At 44.3% G+C, this 21,100-nt stretch overlaps 1 protein-coding gene across 1 annotated transcript in view; it reads right to left on the reverse strand.

Moving 5' to 3' along the window:
- The window catches only part of APTX (aprataxin), a 36,133-nt gene extending 15,106 nt beyond the window's left edge, over positions 1-21,027 (reverse strand). The window contains 6 exon segments of the mRNA XM_073346033.1: positions 7,185-7,244; positions 9,178-9,513; positions 13,724-13,770; positions 16,090-16,226; positions 20,177-20,213; positions 20,216-21,027. Of these exon segments, the coding sequence (XP_073202134.1) occupies positions 7,185-7,244; positions 9,178-9,513; positions 13,724-13,770; positions 16,090-16,226; positions 20,177-20,213; positions 20,216-20,249 (651 nt within the window). The 5' untranslated portion in view covers positions 20,250-21,027.
- Between the last annotated feature and the right edge of the window lie 73 nt (positions 21,028-21,100).

Here is a 21,100-nt window from a genome sequence, read left to right on the forward strand (position 1 = left end):
CAACAGCTGTCCCACAATGCCCCACACTGAACACTCTGGTCATCATTGTGAACTCCATTGGTGAGGGGTCATAGAGACCAGAAGAACCCTCTCCCCTTTAAAGCCCTACAAATTTTTGAAATTCCTTTTCCTGGTTGCCTGTCTTTGCAAGCACACCTAGCATCTCTCCATTGTTGAGTGCAACTGCCCAGCTGACCATGCCGGCTACATGCTTCAGACACACTCCTGCCTGGAGTAGACAGGAGATATTGGATCTCCTGTGCCTGTGGGGAGAAGAGACTGTGCAGGTACAGCTTAGAATCTGCCCTAGAAATGTGGCTATCTACAAGCAGATTTCTCAGGGGATGCAGAAGGGCTAAGACAGGGACCAGCAGCACTGTTGTGTGAAAGCCAAGTTGCTGCGGCAGGCACATCAGAAGGCCTTCAACAATCAAGTTGGTGCCGAGCCATAGGCCTGCCGCTTTTACAAAGAGCTGAATGCCCTACTCAGTGGAGACTCCACCACCCCCAACAGCACCACGGATTCATCCGAGAATCCAAAGTCACAGACCCCTGCCGTGAACTGTGAGGAAGAGGAGGATGGGGACAGACAACCAGGAGATCCAGCTACGCAGCAAGGCAGAACCTGTTTTTAACTCCAGTGCAGTCTAATCAGTCCCACAAGTTAAGCATTGGCGAGCCCAGTGCAGGGGAAGAAACCTCAGGTAAGTGTGCAGTTTAATTTTAAATTTCAGGGATGGCCTCCCTGAAAGTAGTAGGACACATCTTTTGACTTATTAATTTACTCATGCTAGAAGAGATAGCGGTACAACAAAGAGGTAGAGTTAACTGCTTTTCAATCCCGTCTATCTTCGGCGGGGGGCCACGGTGAACAGTTTGTTTACGTGCACAGGGATGTCCCATGAATTCTTCTGATATCTCGCTAGAGCACAAGAAGGGCCATATTGGGTCAGACCAATGGTCCATCCAGCCCAGTATTCTGTCTTCTGATGGTGGCCAATGCCAGGTGCTTCAGAGGGAACAAACAGAACAGGCAATCACTGAGTGATCTATCCCTGTCATCCACTCCCAGTTTATGGCAATCAGAGCTTTAGGGAAACCCAGAGCATGGGGTTGCATCCCTAAGTATCTTGGCTAACAGCCATTGATGGACCTATCCTCCATGAATTAATCTAGCTCTTTCTTGAACCATCATAGTTCTGGCCTTCACAACATCCCCTGGCAACGAGTTCCACAAGTTGACTGTGGGTTGTGTGAAGTAGTACTTCCTTTTGTTTGTTTTAAACCTGCTGCCTATTAATCTCATTGGGTGACCCCTGGTTCTTGTGTTAGGTGAAGGAGTAAATAACACTTCCTTATTCACTTTCTCCACATCATGAAACTTTCATGGAGATACTCTGCAAACCTCTGCCAAAGGTTTCTAGGGAAGACTGTCTTATTTCTTCCTCTGGGATAGAGTGGCACGGTGAAGTATCTTAAAATAATTTCAGCAGGCACCATTGCAGTACACTGGCTAGCAGCATATGGGCCTAAGTGGCATCGGGCCACCAGCAGCAGCTGTGCTCTCTGCCTGTTACCCTCCGGAGTGAGAGATCAGCTAAAATCACCACCACCACCTGTGGAAAATTATGCCAGCATTCAGTGCCACTGCCCTATACTACTAGAATCACGCAACCAAGCAATTCCCTCCTCATTTCCCCAACCACCACAGGCCATACTCATTGTGGCTGGTGCCGGGACTGGCACCGTGCACAAGCAATCCCAAGCAGAAATGAGAATGTAGTGCTTAGAACTTTATGGGAGCAAAGGAAGTGAGTTCAGTATCTTAAGTTTCACTTTCTATAGTGAATACACCGACAATGGTACCGCTGTATGTTTTATCTACAGCTGCTGCCACTGCATTCTTCAGGGTCTCCCCTCCACACCCGCAGCACACCTGAGCCAGATAAGGAGGAGAAAGGAGAGGACTTGTGACGACATGTTCCAGGAGATCCTGCAAGCCAGTGCATCCAACAGTGAGCACAGGGCCTGGAGGATGAACACTGCAGGCAGCCTGGAGAAGGATAGAGTGGAGAGAAGATAAGTGGAGGAAATGTAGATAGAGATGCACCAGGACATAATGGGGCTTCTCAGGCAGCAAACCCAGATGCTGCAGACTCTGTGGACCTGCAGGTGCAACAATCCTGGGCTCGCCTCCCTCCGCAGCCTGTTGAGAACTCAGTACTGGAACCTCCCTATAACTGCCCTCGATATTCCACATGGCAAGAGGGGTCACCTCACTACCCCTACCACTCCATCCCAGGGGATATTAGAAACAATCACAGCTTCACATACACTAACCTGTGAAAGCCACCGCGGCTGTACGTGTAGCTGAAATGGACATGAATGTTCTCTCCTGTTCATAATTTCTGTTCTCTTAATAAATTAAGTCTTAAATGTATTTGTTTTTAAATTGACAGGTGATTTTTTTGCACAGATTCTGTTACAGAATAAAATTCTATTACTCAGAACAAAATTCTTCTTTATTAGTTCTCAACATATACTGTCTGGCACTCAGCAGTTCTGAAAGCATCCAATTACTTGTTACCATGTAGTGTCACACAACAACTCACTGAATGCATCCGATGAAGTAGCTCATGAAAGCTTATGCTCAAATAAATTTGTTAGTCTCTAAGGTGCCACAAGTACTCTTTTTCTTTTTGCAAATACAGACTAACACGACTGCTACTCTGAAACAATTCCTAAGATCATTCACAAACAAAATCTATGTGTGTATTAATGTTATATTCCTGTATATACATACATACATACATACACACACACACAGAATTTACCTCATGATCCATAGTGGACTGCAAAAGAGCAGAGCCAGGTGGAGCACACCACTATACCGTACGCTACTCTGGCTCACAGTTACAATGCTCTTTTCATAGCTTCCCTGAACTGTATAGCTCCACACTGAGCTCTTTTAATGGCCTTGTATCTGGCTGTTCAGATTCAGCAGACAGATGCTTCACCTCTGCCTTCCATGCCATGGAAAGTTTTCCCTCTTTGCTTCACAGATATTATGCAAGACACAGCAAGCAGTTATGACCATTGGGATATTTTTCTCACTTAGATCCAATCTCGTGAGTAAACAACGCCAGCAACCCTTCAAATGACCAAAAGCACATTTGATGGTCATTCTGCACCTCCTGAGCCAGTAGTTGAAGTGTTCCTTGGTGCTGTCAAGGTGCCCATTGTACGGCTTCATGAGCCATGGGAAGAAGGGGTAGGCTGGGTTGCCCAGGATCACTATTGGCATTTGAACATCACCAATTGTAATCTGTCAGTTGGGAAAGAAAATCCTTGCTTGCAGCTTTCGGAACAGTCCTGGGTTCTTAAAGGTGTGAGCGTCATGCACGTTCCCTGACCAGTCAACCACATTGATGTAGATGAAGCATTCCCAGTGATCCATCAGTGCTCACATAACCACAGAAAAGTAGGCCTTTTCTGTTGATGTACTCTGTGGCAAGGTGGGCTAGTGCCAAAATAGGGATATGGATGCAGTCTATTGCTCTATGACAGGTTTCAGAGTAACAACCGTGTTAGTCTGTATTCGCAAAAAGAAAAGGAGTACTTGTGGTACCTTAGAGACTAACCAATTTATTTGAGCATAAGCTTTCGTGAGCTACAGCTCACTTCATCGGATGCATACTGTGGAAAGTTTAGAAGATCTTATTATATACACACAAAGCATGAAAAAATACCTCCTCCCACCCCACTCTCCTGCTGTTACCAGCTATTACCAGCAGGAGAGTGGGGTGGGAGGAGGTATTTTTTCATGCGTTGTGTGTATATAATAAGATCTTCTAAACTTTCCACAGTATGCATCCGATGAAGTGAGCTCTAGCTCACGAAAGCTTATGCTCAAATAAATTGGTTAGTCTCTAAGGTGCCACAAGTACTCCTTTTCTATTGCTCTACTGCAGTTCGGGAACTCCACAGCTGCAAATCCATCCACTATGTCCTGCATGTTGCAGAGAGTCACAGTCCTACATAGTAAAAGGTGATTAATGGCCCTGCACACTTGTATGAAAACAGCCCCTGCTGTAGATTTCCTTACTTCAAAGATTCCCAGTTGATTGGTAGCAATCCAGCCTTGCAAGTTTCCACAGTGCGATCGTCACTCATTTCTTCACTGTTGGTACAGCTCTCATTTTGGTGTCCTTACACTGGAGGGCTGGGACAAGTCTGGCACACACATCAGGGAATGTGGCCTTGTACATCCTAAAATTCTGCAGCCACTGCTCATCATCCCAAAACTGCATAATAAAGTGATCCCACCAGTTAGTGCTTGTTTCTGAGGCCCAGAACCAGCACTCCATCATCTTGCAGCTGCTCTGTGACCACCACCAACAACCTTGAATCAGGCCTTGCTACTTCCCACAGCAATCTGTCCTCCAAGGAATCATCGTGTTCCCCGCATCTCTTCTTGCGGCTCTGCAAATACTGCAGGATGTTGCACCCTGTTCTTGCAACAGTCATGACAGTAGTGCAGAACTATGCAAGCTCCATGGGTTTGTGGGATTTTGGGGAAAAAAGGTGCAAAAATCATGTGATATAGATGACATTATGGGATGGCCAAAAGACAGTGCACTGGAGGGTGGCAAGTTGCACAGTAGGATACTTACCCATAGTGCATCTCATCGTGCATCGATACAAGCACTCCGAGGGAGTATGCGCACCACTAACAGAAGCAGAAGCGCTGACTCCGTGGGTGTTGCGGGGCTGGAGCACCCATGGGGAAAAGTCAGGGTGTGCTCCACGCCCACCGGCAGCCAAGCTCCCCCCTCCGCTGAGCGTGCCACGTCCCCACTCCTCCCCCTCCCAGTGCTTCCCGTCCGCCGCCTAACAGGACTTTCCGGGAATGCAGGGGAGGAGTGGGGACACGGCGCGCTCCAAGGAGGAGGCGGTAAAGAGGTGTGGACTTGGGGGAAGGGGGTGGAATTAGGGCTGGGTGAGGGTGGGGCAGGGACGGGGCTAGAGGTGGGGGTCAAGCACCCACAGGGCAGAGGGGAAGTTGGCTCCTATGAACACAAGGAGCCAAGCATGCACAAATGATGTACTGACTGCAGCAGCTGTATGCCAATGTAACTTGAGTTAACATTAGTTAGTAGTATAGACATGGGCTGAATTTAATAAAAAGTTAAGTGGTTTTAATTGTGGTTACAAAGCAAGTGAACCAGCAATAATCGGATGTAAAACCTCACACAATAATTGTGTAGCAGTTAAACAACAGTTTTATTAACACTTTATCCTTTGCTGGGTAAGGTATCCTGATTATCAAAACAATATTCTCAGCCACTTGCTTAGGGTATGAATCAGCACTGAAATAGCTGTTTTCTTCCATATGGAGAAAGACTTGCATTTGTGAGGTAAGCGATCCAAGAACAAAGCATCCAGGCTTCTGCTAGAACTCAATCTCTTGATGCAGTAGAATCATATAACCAAAGGGGGGTCAAGATCCTAGTGTTTGGCAAATCTTCCTCTGGCTGAGAACAGCAAAGTGTGGGGAAACTTATGTGATGTCAAGAGGGCCAAATGCTAGAATAAGTGAGCCCAAACTAAAGCTGCTATGATGCTAGCAGTGCTCTCCGATGCTGTATTCCATAATAATTTGGGAAACACTCACCTCCAACTCCTTTTAGCAGAACGGCACCAGTCAGTGCCAGACAGCCCTTTCCTTCCCTGGTCTAGTGGTAGGGGCAACTCCAGGTAATTCAGCTGGAAAGGTCTCAGAAGGAGCAGGAAGCCACTATCTTCCAAGGACCTTCCACCAAGATTGTCTTTCACCTGATCTCACCCACCTGGCTGACGTTCCTAAGTTGGTTGAACTTCAGGACCCAGTGCAAAGTTCAGCTATTCATCCATTCAGGCATTTGTTTATGGTTGGCTGGGATGTGAGTGAATTCTTATCTAAGAATGGGCTCAGAAATACTGGATCTCCACCCTCTAGCACACCTAGAGGCCAGAGGGCTACCTAGGTTTCATCTTGATAGAGTAATTTTTCTCCATCAAGATAGAGATTCCAGTCTCCCTTTCATAAAATTACTTATTGTCTAATTACTCAAAGAGTGTTCTGTGACAGTCTTGAGACTCAAGATCATCATCTGTTTCAGCTAATAAGAGTACTCAAACTTCTGCTTATCAAAAGCACTCTGCTATAGTCTGATAATATCTCGGGGGGGGGGGGGGGTAGCCACCACCACATAAGAACTGAAGTTTGAAGAGACACCGGTTCAGACATTAGGCAATAGGTTCAGTATTATGATACTTAAACATTCCAGTTCTCAATTTGATTAATTTTGATTTATAACTAAAATGAGATGCACCTTCTTAGACTATAAAGTCTGATGCTTTTTGGTGCTAATTTGTTTAGTTAACTCCAATCTAATATTTAGACTAATTTGGTTTAATCCTGATCTGATTTTGAGTGGATAGTGGTAATGCTTTATTTCTAGTTTAGTTTAATATTACTGGTAACCTATCACCGAAGCTAAGCTTTCTTGATTTTATTTTTGTTAGTTTGTGTGTTTTAATAAAATTTAGGGTACTAATACAGTGTCTCATTTCTTCACCAGCCAGTGTGGGTCCAGAACCTCGGAGGACCCAGGGGACACAACTGGTCAACCTAACAGCCTGATGACCTCTCCTAATTAGTTCCTGGGTCTCATAAGTGCCTGCTCTAAGCATGGTATTGTGACTGCATTTCAGACGTATTTTTTGGGATCCAGATGTTGAAACAAGTGATACATGCTTTATACACAAAGCTATAAATGAAACCAAGTGACCATAACAGAGGAAACTCTAGTGCTGGGGACACAACTGTCACAAGATTCTTGGGTTCCATGAAATTCCACCCACACTCTCTTTGGTTAATTGGGTCACAAAATGTACCTCTCCTGAACCACAGGTGTTAAGAAAAGCAATTGGGGAGCATCATATTAACAACAGCTCTCCAAGGTGAGAGAGGTCTCCTGCTGGCCTGATGGAAAAGGACTAATGCATCTAGAAAACAGGTTGACATAATACATGCACAGTTGCTAATTTTAACATGCAGCTGGCTCAACAGCATTCTGAATGGGATGCTCATGGAATAATTTACCAATCCACGTTCAAAGTATAGTGTGGATCATTCCCACCTGCATTTTTGGGTCTTGCATGGAGATCTTCAGACCTTGACTCCAATGTCCTAAATGTTCCTGGAGTATAAATAGAATAGGCATTCAGAAGAAAGTTAAAAAAAAAAAATCTAATGATATTTAAGCAGAATCCAAAATCTTCAATTAAATAATTTTTATACCTCCAATATTACTTTGCTGATACAAAAACATACCTGTGTTAAAAAGGTATTTTCTTTTTAGAAAACTTATGAAATAACTTTGCAAACTTTACTTCAAAAAAACTGTTAAAGTAAAACACTTTCAGCCGGGAAATTCCAGAATTAGAGTTGTGCAGGCATCTTTAGTTTGGCCCCCTTATTCATCTGCATTATGACACAGCCCTTAATGACATGATCACAGACTGTTCTTCTACAGGACCCTGCATCACTCAATGCACAGGACAGACAGTGCTTTGTGAACAAGGCAGCCATTAATATTTCTTTTTATCTGTGTCATTCAGTGGGTGGTCCCAGGCCTCGCTCTCTGCCACCATTCAAACCCTCTACTGAATGCAACACTTTACTTTCATTTCTATTGCACCCACCGCCATAACATCTTAACCTTACACACATTAATACATTTATCTTCAACAACAATATGGGCTAAGGTGGGTGAGTGGTGTTTTTTCAAATAGACAGTGCTCAGGCACTGGGAGATTATGCCAACATTAGCAAAAACCTCTACTAACTTTGGGTTTCTCAGTGATTGGGTGCCCAGCTTGAGACACTTGGAGACAGATTGTTTTCAGAATATGTAGCATTTTATGGCACTCTATATATTCAAAACATGTCACGGATATTAACACGTTAACCCTCATAACCCTCTCATGAGGCAAGTGTGTAAGCATTACTACTTTTTCAGAGGTTCTCTAACTTCATTGCACTGCAACCCCCTTCTGACAACAAAAATTACTACATGACCCCAGGATGGGGGACAGAAGCCCGGGCAGGGGGACCAAAGCCAAAGCCCGAGCCTAGCCACCCCAGGCGATGGGGCTCGGGCTTTAGCAAGTCTGGTGACCCCATTAAAATTGGTTCACGACCCACTTTGGGGTCCCAACTCACAGTTTGAGAAGCAATGTGTCTATCTTATAGAGAGAGAAACTGAAACAAAGGCAAAGTGATTAGCCCAAGGCCACATAGTGAATGAGTATCAAAGCCAGGATTAGAAGAACACAGAACTCTCTGTCTCCCAGCCCTGTGCTCCTGCCTGTAGGCGTGCGCAGGTCTTGTGTGTGTGTGTGTGTATGTGTGGGGAGGGAAACAGGCCCCAAGTATGGCACCCAGAAAATGAGGAACACAGAGTTAGTGGCAACCTCTGGCAAGTTTGGTTTCAATGAGTGGGCAGAGGCAGGGACAAACTCATTCTTTTTGGTATGTGATGGACACTTAATTTGAGTGTGCTTCTACTCTGAAAAGTGACTGGGAAAAGATCAAGGGGTTTCATCAGTTCGCACTCGCTATTTCCAGGCCAAATCTCCTCCATTTTCAAGTAAAACAATGGATTTCCTAGCTGCCAACCCCACAAACCCACCTAAAATCAGAGTCAAGCTGAGCTCTTCTGGCTCACACCATCACCCACCACCAAGATTCTACAGTTGGAAGCAAAGCCATCATCCTGCAGTCTGCTGCAGGCAGCTGAGTGCACCCATGTGAAGCCCCACTGATTTCAGTAGGGGTCTGCCCATGTGGATGCAGGATCGAGGCCTTAGTTAGCAATTCTGTGGCTGATGTACAAGCCAGAAGGAAATTCAGCTTGCTCCCCCAAATCTATGTTGGGTTTTCCATGCGAACAGGAGTCACTTGAGTAGAACTGGTTTCTGCCCTACAGTCAGCGGATTTGACTGACTACACTGAGGCTCAGTGTGCACGGAAGAGGTTTTGACGTTCTCCCACAATTGCTGTAACACCAGTGCAGCTCCACCAGCGCTGGCAATGATGGGCGTGATCGGGCAGGGCATTCTACTGCTCACCTTGTGGCTGGAAGAGCTGTCATGGGGAGAGGAGGAAGAATTACTGGTATTGTTTGGCTTGCAGCTTGAACTACCATCTTGCAAGTCTCGTTGCTCCATTTTCATACTTTTTTCAGACACGTTTTCCATGTTACTATTCCCTGAATCTACGAATGGCCTCTTGTTTGCTTTTGTCTTCCCTTTTGCTAGTGCGCCAGACACCCCTGTGACTTCCAAGAATTGTACAGTATAGGGGTAAAGTTTATTCACAAGATGTAGAACCTGTCCTGGTTTCAGCTTCACTTCTTCATCCTTGCCAATATCCACCAAATCAACACTGGCTGGGTTCACGCCCATCTTTGGGTAATCAGAAAAAAAGCACAATGTAGGAATTGGCATACAAGCACAGATCCCAAATTCAGACATACCAAAACCCAACTACCCCAAACTGTTCTAGGGCATCCCTGCCCTGTAACGCAGAGAGGGAAGAATACATGGCACTTCCTCCACCCCACTCCACATACTGGCCCATTTTAATGCAAATCAAAAACTGGAGTTTGAGGTGTAGATTTAGAGCCTCATCCTGCAATCAGAACTGCTAGAGCAAACCCTGCACCAGCATGAAGCCCTAATGAGCCTAATGGGATCCCACATGGGAACAGGGTCTGTGTTAGCAGAGCTGACTGGGACTCCATACCACCACAAAGCCCTGCACCCCACTAGGGTCTGTGTTGGTGGCATTGGTTGTGACCCCACCAAAGCATGCAGCCATACTGGGATCCTACATGGGTACAGGTTGGTGGAGCTGGTTCTGACCCTGCCTTGCCATGAAGCCCCTGTGACCTCAATGGAGCTGGTCCCACATTGGTACAGAGTCCACATTAATTGTACTGGCTGTGATCTCGCCCTGCCACGGAGCCCATGACCCAAATGAGGTCAGTTCCACATGGGTACAGGGTCCGTGTTAGTGATATCGGTTGCAGGATCAAGATGTGTCTTCATCTGGGTTTTAAGGCCTTTGGCATATCTTTAGGTGCTTGGAAAAATAAATAAATAGTAGCTGCATCAAGTCTGACTCCAATACTCAGCATCAGAAACCAGCACCTAGGTTCCAAACAGTTGTACTTTCTGATCAGTCTCCTTTATAGCGATATGTGTCTTCTTACTGTGCTCCAAATGCACGGCATCTTTGGAAGATTCTTAGCATAAGTTGTTTTATTTCATTGGTGACTAGCTCTGTGAGAAGATTTTGCCATTCCAAATGTGTGTGTGAATACCTATGACAGGCCTAATGCTGCCCTCAGTTACACAGGAGTAATGCCATGGGCAGAACTGAGCCCCATGTTACAAATATTTCAAATAAAAAAAAACATTGAAAAAATATAGATCATCTCAATTATGGAAAAATTAAGTCTCATATTTTATGAAAGTACCAAAAAGCGTTTCTCCTGTGGCACTTAGTCATATTAAAGAGGCATTTATACACTTTAGTTCTATGTTGACATGTGTTTCTATACAAACTGAGCCTCTCCATGACCGTATTAACGATGAAAGGTTCGTGTAAGTGTAGCTAGCTTCACACCACATAAAAGAGCGGTTACAACACCAGACTGTTGCAATATCCCGTTTTACACCCATTAAAATATTATTTTAAATGTTACTTATGTTCTCTGTGTGCCTTTGTAAGAAATCAATCACAGCATGAAAGGCTGGTAGACTGTAGTGTCAGGCACCAGGAAACAGAGAAAACAGCCAAGGAAGAAGAAAGAGCCATCCATGTGGGCAGCACAGAGCAACTCTACTCTGGCTCTTCTTCATACAGGGGGCCCAAGGCTTTCAGCAGCTTTGGCTCACAGGGCATGGCCCATTGCCAATCCCACCTCTGGGAGGCTCACTTCCATCTGGGCAAGAGTAGAGCAAAAGGAAATTAATTCCTCTCTCCTGGGATGTCTCAGGAAGAATGCAGCTGTCCAGCAAAGAAGCATCCCTTTCTTCAGGTTTTTCTTGCCCTTTGGCTGAGCTGGACCTGGTCACCTCCCAGTTCAGTTTCTGTGCTGCACTAAATACTTCCCATTTAAATAACTGCCTAGAGGGCTTCAAGTCAAGACCCGCTGCCTGACTTCCTTTGAAGGAAGTTAACCCTTACCCTGCCTGAGGTATGTACAACCTGTCACAAAAAATAATATTCAAGAAATTAAAAATAATAGCCTGCATATCTATATCAGCAAACTCAGTGATGCTCTTCACAGCTGCCCTATCAAAGGGACACTCACAAGGTGAGTTAAACTGAAACTTTGACCTACCTTTTCTTTCATAGCTATTTACAAATCTATATAATCCTCATGTGTTTCTTCCCCAAAAAAGGGTTTTGAAAACTCACGTGCTTCCAGAAGCTCTGCTGGTGGCTCTAGAGGTAGCTCTGTCCTCTCTAAATCAGTTATAATTAAGGCTAAGTTTTTGTCGTGGATATTTTTAGTAAAAGTCATGGACAGTTCACAGGCAATAAATAAAAATTCATGGAAGCCTGTGACCTGTCCCTGACTTTCATTAAAAATATCCCTGACAAAAGGGATAGGTGGGTTCAGCGCCCACTGCTGTGGTGCGTGGGAGCTCTGGGGTAACCCCACTGCCTGCTGCAGCAGGGCAGCTGCGGGGTTCCCCAACCAGGGCAGGGAATGGGAGCTGCAGGGGCGGGGCTGGCTGGGAGCTCCAGCCCCAGGACAGAAAAGGTCACGGAGGTCTTTGGAAGTCACGGATTGCGTGACTTCCGTGACATAATTGTAGCCTTAGTTACAACCAATATCCCAGCATTGCTGGGGAAGAGGGGGGCAAAACAGAGAGGGGTCAGGTCTTGGAGAAGACTATACTACAGTCAAGATCACTTGAGGTTGAGCTACTTGTATTCTTGAGGAACTGGATTCCCTGCTTCCATGAAATGCTTTTAGTTAATTATACAATCAACACACTGGACAAAACCAGATTCAGCCTCTAAACACTGCCTCCAGGTTTCTCTTTAGCAGAGTTCCTGTTGGATACCTGCAAGGTCCACACAATGGCACTATGACTTGGAGCCCGGGGTACTCTGCATGAGTTTTAGCCCTTCAAGTTTCAGCTGGAATCCCAAGATATTCTGCTGAATTATAATGCCCTAAATTTTCAGAGGAATAAAATTTTCTTCACTTTCCATCCTGAACCATGTGCTGTTTGAAGGCTACTTCCTGACACCCTAGCACTGCACTTCCTTCAGGCCAGGAGCAATCCTCTTATACAGTGAAACTTGCACTAAGCACCATCTTCAGAGGCAACTGCCTATCTGAATACAGTCACAGTGTTCCCAATGTTTCTTGTACAGTTGTATTCAGACTGTAATTAAAGCTTACTCACTAGGCAACCAGTGGTTGCTGATCCCTTAGTGATTTCACTGAATATAGTTTGCAGCCAAGTGTAAAACGTTTATCAAGCAGTTGGGGTCTTTGGAAGAAAGATTTGTTTCTAACCAAGCCCAGTAAGCTGCCGAGGTGCTTTTTGGACCTGTAGGGCACTGCATCCAGAGTACAGTATTTGTAGTACAGTAGTGTAACGATTTCTGTGAAAAGCTAGTCTCTCTCTCTCTCTCTGGTAGGTCACCAGTCTAATTGGGACACAAATTAGTTGTGACAAAGTTAATTACCATTAGATGGCCTGAGTGAAATAAGTTTTTTTTATTTCAACTCTACCCCTAACAGTCAAGTGTTAGAAGGGATTGCAAGGATAACTCCCAAGATGATCAGGTACTGTGACGATTAACACACCCAGAAACCCAGACAAACAAACAGAGAGGCCTTGTCTAGGCTAGGAAAACAGGCTGCTAACCCTGGGTGAGGAACCTAGTAAAGGTGTTAAACCCTGTCTACGCTGGATGCTAAGTAGCGTTTAAAATTGTGTTAATTAAAACACTACCTATTCTCCAAGTCTAGACAGCCTAGACAGAGGCCACCCCCCCAGGCCCCAGCAACAGGTGGGGGAGAAGCAACATGAGGAGCAGCAGCAGAAATCTTAGGCCATATCTACACCACAGGACTATAGCACCATAGCAATGTCATAATGTAGACACAGCCTCCAGTGACAGATGGGGTTTTTCCATCACTGTATTAACACCATCTCCCTGAGAAACGGTAGCTAGGTTGATGGAAGCAGTCTTCTGTTGACCCCGCTGCATCTATACCAGCAGTCAGGCTGGCATAGCTACAGCGCTCAGGGGTGTGAATTCTTCACACCCCAAGCGAGGTAGCCACAACCACCTAAATGTTAAGTCTGGACCAGCCATAAATCTTAGCCATCTTCCAGGATGTTACCCGGTGCAGGGAAGAGGAGTGAAACAGTCCTCCCACTGCAGCATACAGAAGATGTATTACATCATTAGCTCATCCACTAAACTCCCTGATTGACCCCTTCTCCAGTGTCTGGACATTTTAGATTGCAAGCTCTGTGATGGGATTGTGTCATCTGCCATGTTTTGTAAAGCAACAAGCACAATGACAACCCTCAGTAAATAAAAGTAATACTGGACATCCATAAACGAACATACCTGTTTGATCTTGACATACCCTTTATTACAGTCTGCTTTTAGCTGCACTGAAAAGAAAAAACAAAAGCATCAGAGAATTACTTAAACATAGGAGTAAACTGGCACAGCTCTACTGAAGCCAAATTCAGCTGGGGATCTGGCCCACAATGTATGTTCCTTTTGTAGTGGTAAATACCCATTTTTTTCATGGTTTGTGTGTATAAAAAGATCTTCTGTACTTTCCACAGTATGCATCCGATGAAGTGAGCTGTAGCTCACGAAAGCTTATGCTCAAATAAATGGGTTAGTCTCTAAGGTGCCACAAGTCCTCCTTTTCTTTTTGCAAATACAGACTAACACGGCTGTTACTCTGAAACCTTCTTAAAAAATCTGCGGCTAGCACCACTTGGTATTTTATAGTTGTACCAGGGGATATGATACAAAGGAAACTAGGACCAAATCATATCCTTGCTACAGAACCTTTTACAGAGTTCTATAGAATTTAACAGAGACTGCTACCCTTGCTACAAAATGCATCCAGTTACTTTTCAATTTATGAAATACACGTACTGGCACTTCTAGGAACATGAACAATATATAAAAATCAAATTAACTGGAAACTGGAGAGAATGTCAGACTCAAAACACTCTCCACCATTTATCAGTTCTATATGAATTTACAGGTTTTCAACAGACTAGGTATAAGACTGTTTTATAAAAGGTCAATTTCTACTTCTCCTGGTGACAGAAAGGCCACGTTCCCTCATGCCTGTCAGATTACAGAGCCCTTTGCAAGCTCCTATAATGAGAACAGAATAGCTAGAATCGATAATCAGCTCTACGCTATTCCTACCTACATGCCTCCAGCTTTCATCCAGACCACACCACACGATCCATTGTCTACAGCCAAGCTCTACGATACAACCCCATTTGCTCCAACCCCTCAGACAGAGACAAACACCTACAAGATCTCTATCAAGCATTCTTACAACTACAATACCCACCTGCTGAAGTAAAGAAACAGACTGACAGAGGCAGAAGAGTACCTCGAAGTCGCCTACTATAGGACAGGCCCAAGAAAGAAAATAACAGAACTCCACTAGCCATCACCTTCAGCCCCCAACTAAAACCTCTCCAATGCATCATCAATGATCTACAACCTATCCTGAAGGATGACTCATCACTCTCACAGATCTTGGGAGACAGGCCAGTCCTCACTTACAGACAGCCCCACAACCTGAAGCAAATACTCACCAGCAACCACACACCACACAACAGAACCACTAACCCAGGAACCTATCCTTGCAACAAAGCCCATTGCCAACTGTGTCCACATATCTATTCAGGGGACAGCATCATAGGGCCTAATCACATCAGCCACACTATCAGAGGCTCGTTCACCTGCACATCTACCAATGTGATATATGCCATCATGTGCCAGCAATGCCCCTCTGCCATGTACATTGGTCAAACCGGACAGTCTCAAAGAATAAATGGACACATCAGACGTCAAGAATTATAACATTCAAAAACCAGTCAGAGAACACTTCAATCTCTTTGGTCACTCGATTGCAGACCTAAAAGTTGCAATTCTTCAAGAAAAAAAACTTCAAAAACAGACTCCAACGAGAGACTGCTGAATTGGAATTAACTTAGGCTTGAATAGAGACTGGCAGTGCATGGGTCATTACACAAAGTAAAACTATTTCCCCATATTTATTCCCCCACCGTTCCTCAGATGTTCTTGTCAACTGCTGGAAATGGCCCACCTTGATTATCACTACAAAAGGCTTCCCCCCCACCCCACTCCCTCGCTCTCCTGCTGGTAATAGCTCACCTTAAGTGATCACTCTCATTACAGTGTATATGGTAACACCCATTGTTTCATGTTCTCTATGTATATAAATCTCCCCACTGTATTTTCCACTGCATGCATCCGATGAAGTGAGCTGTAGCTCACGAAAGCTTATGCTCAAATAAATTTGTTAGTCTCTAAGGTGCCACAAGTCCTCCTTGTCTTTCAGCTCTACCTAGAGAGCAGAGATCTTCTGTGGCTAAAAGACCCACTGGATTGGAGCCCCATGACTGATAATTACACAGCATGCCAGAAAGACTCCTGCTTTGATTTTCAGAGCGAAACTGTAGTTCCCACCTGAACTGCCCATCCCTTAAATACCCAATCACTGCCAGCTGGGCTTTAGAGTTTACAGCCTATCAGAGCAATGTAATCAAACAGAAGAACAATGAAACAGAAATGAATCTCACAATCTGACATGACACCATCACAGAATTTCTATACCTGTACCCCACAGGTTTCTTACACTTTTTTTGGAATCACTGGGTTGTCATCAATCCAGCAGTTGCATGTAAACTGAAGTTATAACTTACCCTGTTGCCGTGAACACTTCTTGTCTGTGATCTCCGTCTCTGGGCCACGCCCTATCACTACTGTTTTTAAGTGTGGCAGTTTGATTCGCTGACAGCATTTATCTTTCCTCACTAGCCAGCACACCTGCATTATTGCACTGTGGAAAAAAACAAAAGGAGATTGTCTGACAGACAGGATCACATTCAGACAGGGATTATGATCCAGTACCTGGAGTACAGGACTGGGAATCAGAAGTTCTTGGTTCTACTGCCAGTCCACTAATTGGAAGTATGAACTTGGCTAATTTGCTTAACATTGCTGTGACTCATTATCTTCCTCTACAAAATGGGAATAATAACAACCTGTAGCACAGAGACGTTTCAAGGGTTTACTTAATGTCTGTGTAATGCTTTGATAATATCTCCCCCGAAAGCTGCTGAAATGCAAAGTATTCATTATTATACACACACAAGTTTATATTATTCAATATACATTTGTTTATCATGTTGAGGGCTGCACATATTTAAAACCAGGATTTCCCCAATCAGTTGATACAGCACTAGGCTGCCTATACATATATCTCCTACTATTGCTTTTATAGAACATCTCATTCATTTTTAGATTTACCACTGTGGCCATTCCTGTAAACTCCAATATCAAGTTTTATTCATTAGGATTTTACTACACTGTGTATATATCTTCCCTTCTAGGCAATTTCCCCCACTTTAAATAACTGAGTTATCATCTACTTTGTATTCTTTAATAGTTAACCTACCAACTGGATGGGATTTAGCTCATCACATTTAAGTGAAAAGAGGATTCTTCCCCCCAGGATAAGCTGCGTAAGCAGGTCCATCCACCTATTTAGTATTTTGGTTGCAAGTTTCTCCAATCCACAATACTTAACGACTTGTCTAATTCCAGAATGTGTCCATACGTATCTGCTGCTGCACTGGTAGTTTGTTCCACACATTAATCACACCAGCAGCCCATCTAACTCAGGAATTCCATCTCCAGCAATGACCACCAGTACAGGTGTTTCATAGGAAGGCACAAGAAGCCCCACATTAAGAAGTTAAGGGATAACCTACCCCACCAAAGTGCTCTTCTAACCCCACAATAGCTAAAGATTGGCTTTGGCCCTGTCTACAAGGGAAAGTTTTCTCAGTATAAAAAAGTGTGAATTAAAATTAAAATTAAAAAATGTAAATTAAATTTAAATTAAACAGATATATTGCTGCAACCTACAGCGTGGACACACTTATTCCAGAATAAAAGAGAATTTTTCAGGTTTAGCTTATAACAATTGGGGAACAAAGCCACTCTTGGGCCAGGTCTACACTACGGAGTTTTGTTGGCACCCCCGTTTCGACATAGCTAAACTGACCAAGAAAAAACAAAACAAAACACACAATACACATGAAGCAGCAGCTATACTGGCAAAACAGCCCTTTTGCTGATATAACCTGTGTCATTCTTAGAAGCAGTTTACTATACTAACAAAAGATCTCCCTATGCCAACGTAAGCTGCATCTCCACTAGGGACCACGACAGGAGACTGGGAATGCCTGGGTTCTATTCCCACTAAATCAGGGGTTCTCAACCTTTTCATTTCTGAGAACATAGGACTGCAAGTGACCTTCTGAGTCCCTGGATCCAGTCCTCTGCAATCGCAAGCAACCCTGTCATATAATCCTATTTACAAAGTTATCAAGCTCCCTCTTAAAATTACTTACATTATTTGCCCCCACTACTATTGGGAGCATGTCCCAGATAGTTAGAAACCTTTTTCTAATGATCCAGACATCATGATGTACTTCATGATACTTCAGGGTCTATACTGAGTAAAGACAAAAATTTTCATGAATAAAAATGAACTCAAGTATTATAGAAAATTGTTCTCTCTTGCATAACTGCAACAGACTCCCCAAATTAGCAGTCAGCGTAGACTGACTAATTGCAGACTTGTGATCAAATCTCTATTCTATATTATATCTGGAAAATATGTTTTAGCCAAACATAAGTTATTGCATTTAATACAGAGGAAACCGGGTAAAATTTAAGGACCTGTGATATGTAGGAGGTCAGATTAGATGACCGAATAGTTTATTAAGGCAAAACATTTCTCATGTGTAGGAAGGTAATAGCTCAAAAATCTTCATCAGCTTCAGTTTTAAAATGACTGAGACAAGGAAGACCTTGCTAGCTGATGGTGCACTAGAACAGCGTTTCTCAAACTGGGGTCCGCAGACCCCCAGGGGTCTGTGGCCCCGCTGATCAACTCCTCCCTCTCCCTCCTAGTGCCTCAGGAAGGAGACGCTGGGAAGGAGGGGGAGGAGCAGATACTGTCCACATCGCTCCGGGAAGCAGCCAGCACATCCCTGTGGCCAGGGGCAGAGGGTCTCCGTATGCTGCCCCTGGCCCGACTGCTGACTCCACAGCCCCTACTGGCCAGGAACTGCAGCCAATGGGAGCTGCAGGTAGAGCAGGGTGGCCTCCCGCCTAGGAGTTGCTGCCAGAGATGTGCCTGTTGCTTTTGGGAGCCCCAGGAGGTAACCACTGCCCCTCACCCCATCCCACACCCCTACCCAGAGCCCGCACCTCTCACCCCCTCCCACACCCCACCCTCCTGCCCTAGCCCTGAACACCCTCCAGCACCCAAACTGCCAGCCCAGAGCCCGCACCAAACTCCCAGCCCAGAGGCCGAACCTCATCCTGCACCCAAACTCCCTCCCAGATCCCGTACCCCCTCCTGCACCTCAACCCCCTGCCCCAACCTGGTGAAAGTGAGTGAGGGTGGGGGAGAGCGAGTGACAGAGAAAGGGTGATGGAGCGAGCAGGGGGCATGGCCTCAGGAAGGGGGCAGGACAGGGGCTGAGCGGGGGGGCTTGGGAGTCCCTGAAAATTTTTAAATCAAAATGGGGGTCCCCGGGTTGCTAAAGTTTGAGAACCGCTGTGCTAGAAGAATGTCTATTCCAATAGCTTTCAACCTATAAGGAAGGTACATAACATGCAGCACTGCTATCAGAGATATAAAACTGGAAGAGCGATCAGCACAGTGCTGAGTAATACTTTGTTTGTACAGCTCATCTGGTGACATACAAAGCAGATCACTGTTAGTTTTAATCATTTACTATTGCATTTTACAAAATAGAGTAAAGGTCTTAATTCAGCATGCTCTACTCATGCAGAACTTTGATTAACATCAATTGGAATTTCATTCGGGTAACAAGCATGAAAGAAGGGCTCTGTTCAGCCCCATGATATGCTGACTAGACCAAAGAGTTGGGGCAGAGAGAAGTTATGTTAGTTTATATTTTACAGCAGTAGGTGATATTTCTACTCTCTATATTACCTATTTATCATACTGACAGGGATGGAGGGGGGGCTGCAAAAGTTAAGGGATCAGTACCTCCTCACTGGGTATCACTTCAAGTAGGGTATGTGGACAACACCCAGTCTGCCTGATTCAGAGCCAGTGGCTATCTCCATGTAAAATCCAAGGGGAAACAAGGCACTGTAGTTTTCATCTCGATGTAGCTAATTGAGGTAAACCGGGGTGGGGTGGGGAGGAGAGAAAAGAGGGGTGTTAATAAGGTTGCCCTCAACACTAGCTATGTTGAGAAAAAGCTACCTGTGCTTTGTCTCTACTAGGATTGTACAGTGAGAAAACTATCTCAATGTGAAAACACTTTCATAGATTCATAGCATCTAAGGCCATAAATGACATTTAGTCTGACCTCCTGTATAGAATAGGCTATTAAATTTCACCCTGTTGCTGCAGTCTTGAGACCATTAACTTGTGTTTGGCTAACGCATATCTTCCAGAAAGACATCCACAATCTTGATCTGCAGACATCGAGAGAGGAAGAATTCACCATTTCCATTGGTGGCTTGTTCCAATAGTTAAACACCCTCATTCACTGAAATGTGTGTCTTAATACTAATTTTAATTAGTCAGGTGTCAGCTTCCTGCCTCTCTCTGCTAGATTAGAGTCCTTTATTACCTGGTATTTTCTCCCCATTAAGGTACTTATACACTAATAAAGTCACCTTTCTATCTTCTTATAATTAAATTAAAGAGCCTGAGCTCTTTATGTCTCTCACCATAAGACATTTTCTCCAGACCTCAAAGCTTTTTTTCTGGCTTTTTTCTGCACCCTCTCCAGTTTTTCAGCATCCTTTTAAAAATGTGGACACCAGACCTGGATGCAGTATTCCAGTATTGGTCTCACCAGTGCTGTATACAGAAGTAAAAATGACTTCCTTACTCCTATTCACTATTCCCAACATCACACGGAGATCTCACATTCAGTTGCTTGTCTACTATATAGCCCCTACTTCCTTTTCCAAAAAATTGCTTTCCAGGAATATAGGTCCCCATTCTATAGGGATGACAGGTATTCTTTGATCCTAGATGTATACCTTTGCATCTGGCTGCATTAAAACATGTTTTGTTTGAATGGGCCCAGCTTACCCAGTGAGCCAGATGGCTCTGTATGACAGGCCTGCCCTTATAATTATTTACTACTTTGCCAATTTTTGTGTCATCTGCATATTTTATCACTATTGATTTTATATTTATTTCCAGATTAATACTGAAAGTATTGAATGGCATTGGGCCTAGCATTGATCCCTAAGAACCCCACTTCTTTTAGCAGTGAAGATGTAGCTAACATGAGTGCAATGGGTCACTTGTAATGTTAATGGTATTTTCTCTCACACAGAACAGGGCAGCAGCATCAGGGCTCCTTCCAAGTTATACTGTTGTAGTTATACTGGTAAAACCCACCGGGGGACACACTTACAGGAACAACTCTTTTGGTTTAACTTATTAAATTTAAGCTAAACTGAAAAAAAACAGAATGATACTGTCCAAACAGTGGGAGGGGTTATAACAGGATAACTGTTTATCTCAGGTTTCAGAATAACAGCCATGTTAGTCTGTATTCGCAAAAAGAAAAGGAGGACTTGTGGCACCTTAGAGACTAACCAATTTATTTGAGCATAAGCTTTCGTGAGCTCCAATGA

Source organism: Lepidochelys kempii, chromosome 5 (assembly GCF_965140265.1).
Source record: "Lepidochelys kempii isolate rLepKem1 chromosome 5, rLepKem1.hap2, whole genome shotgun sequence".
Lineage (NCBI taxonomy): Eukaryota > Metazoa > Chordata > Testudines > Cheloniidae > Lepidochelys > Lepidochelys kempii.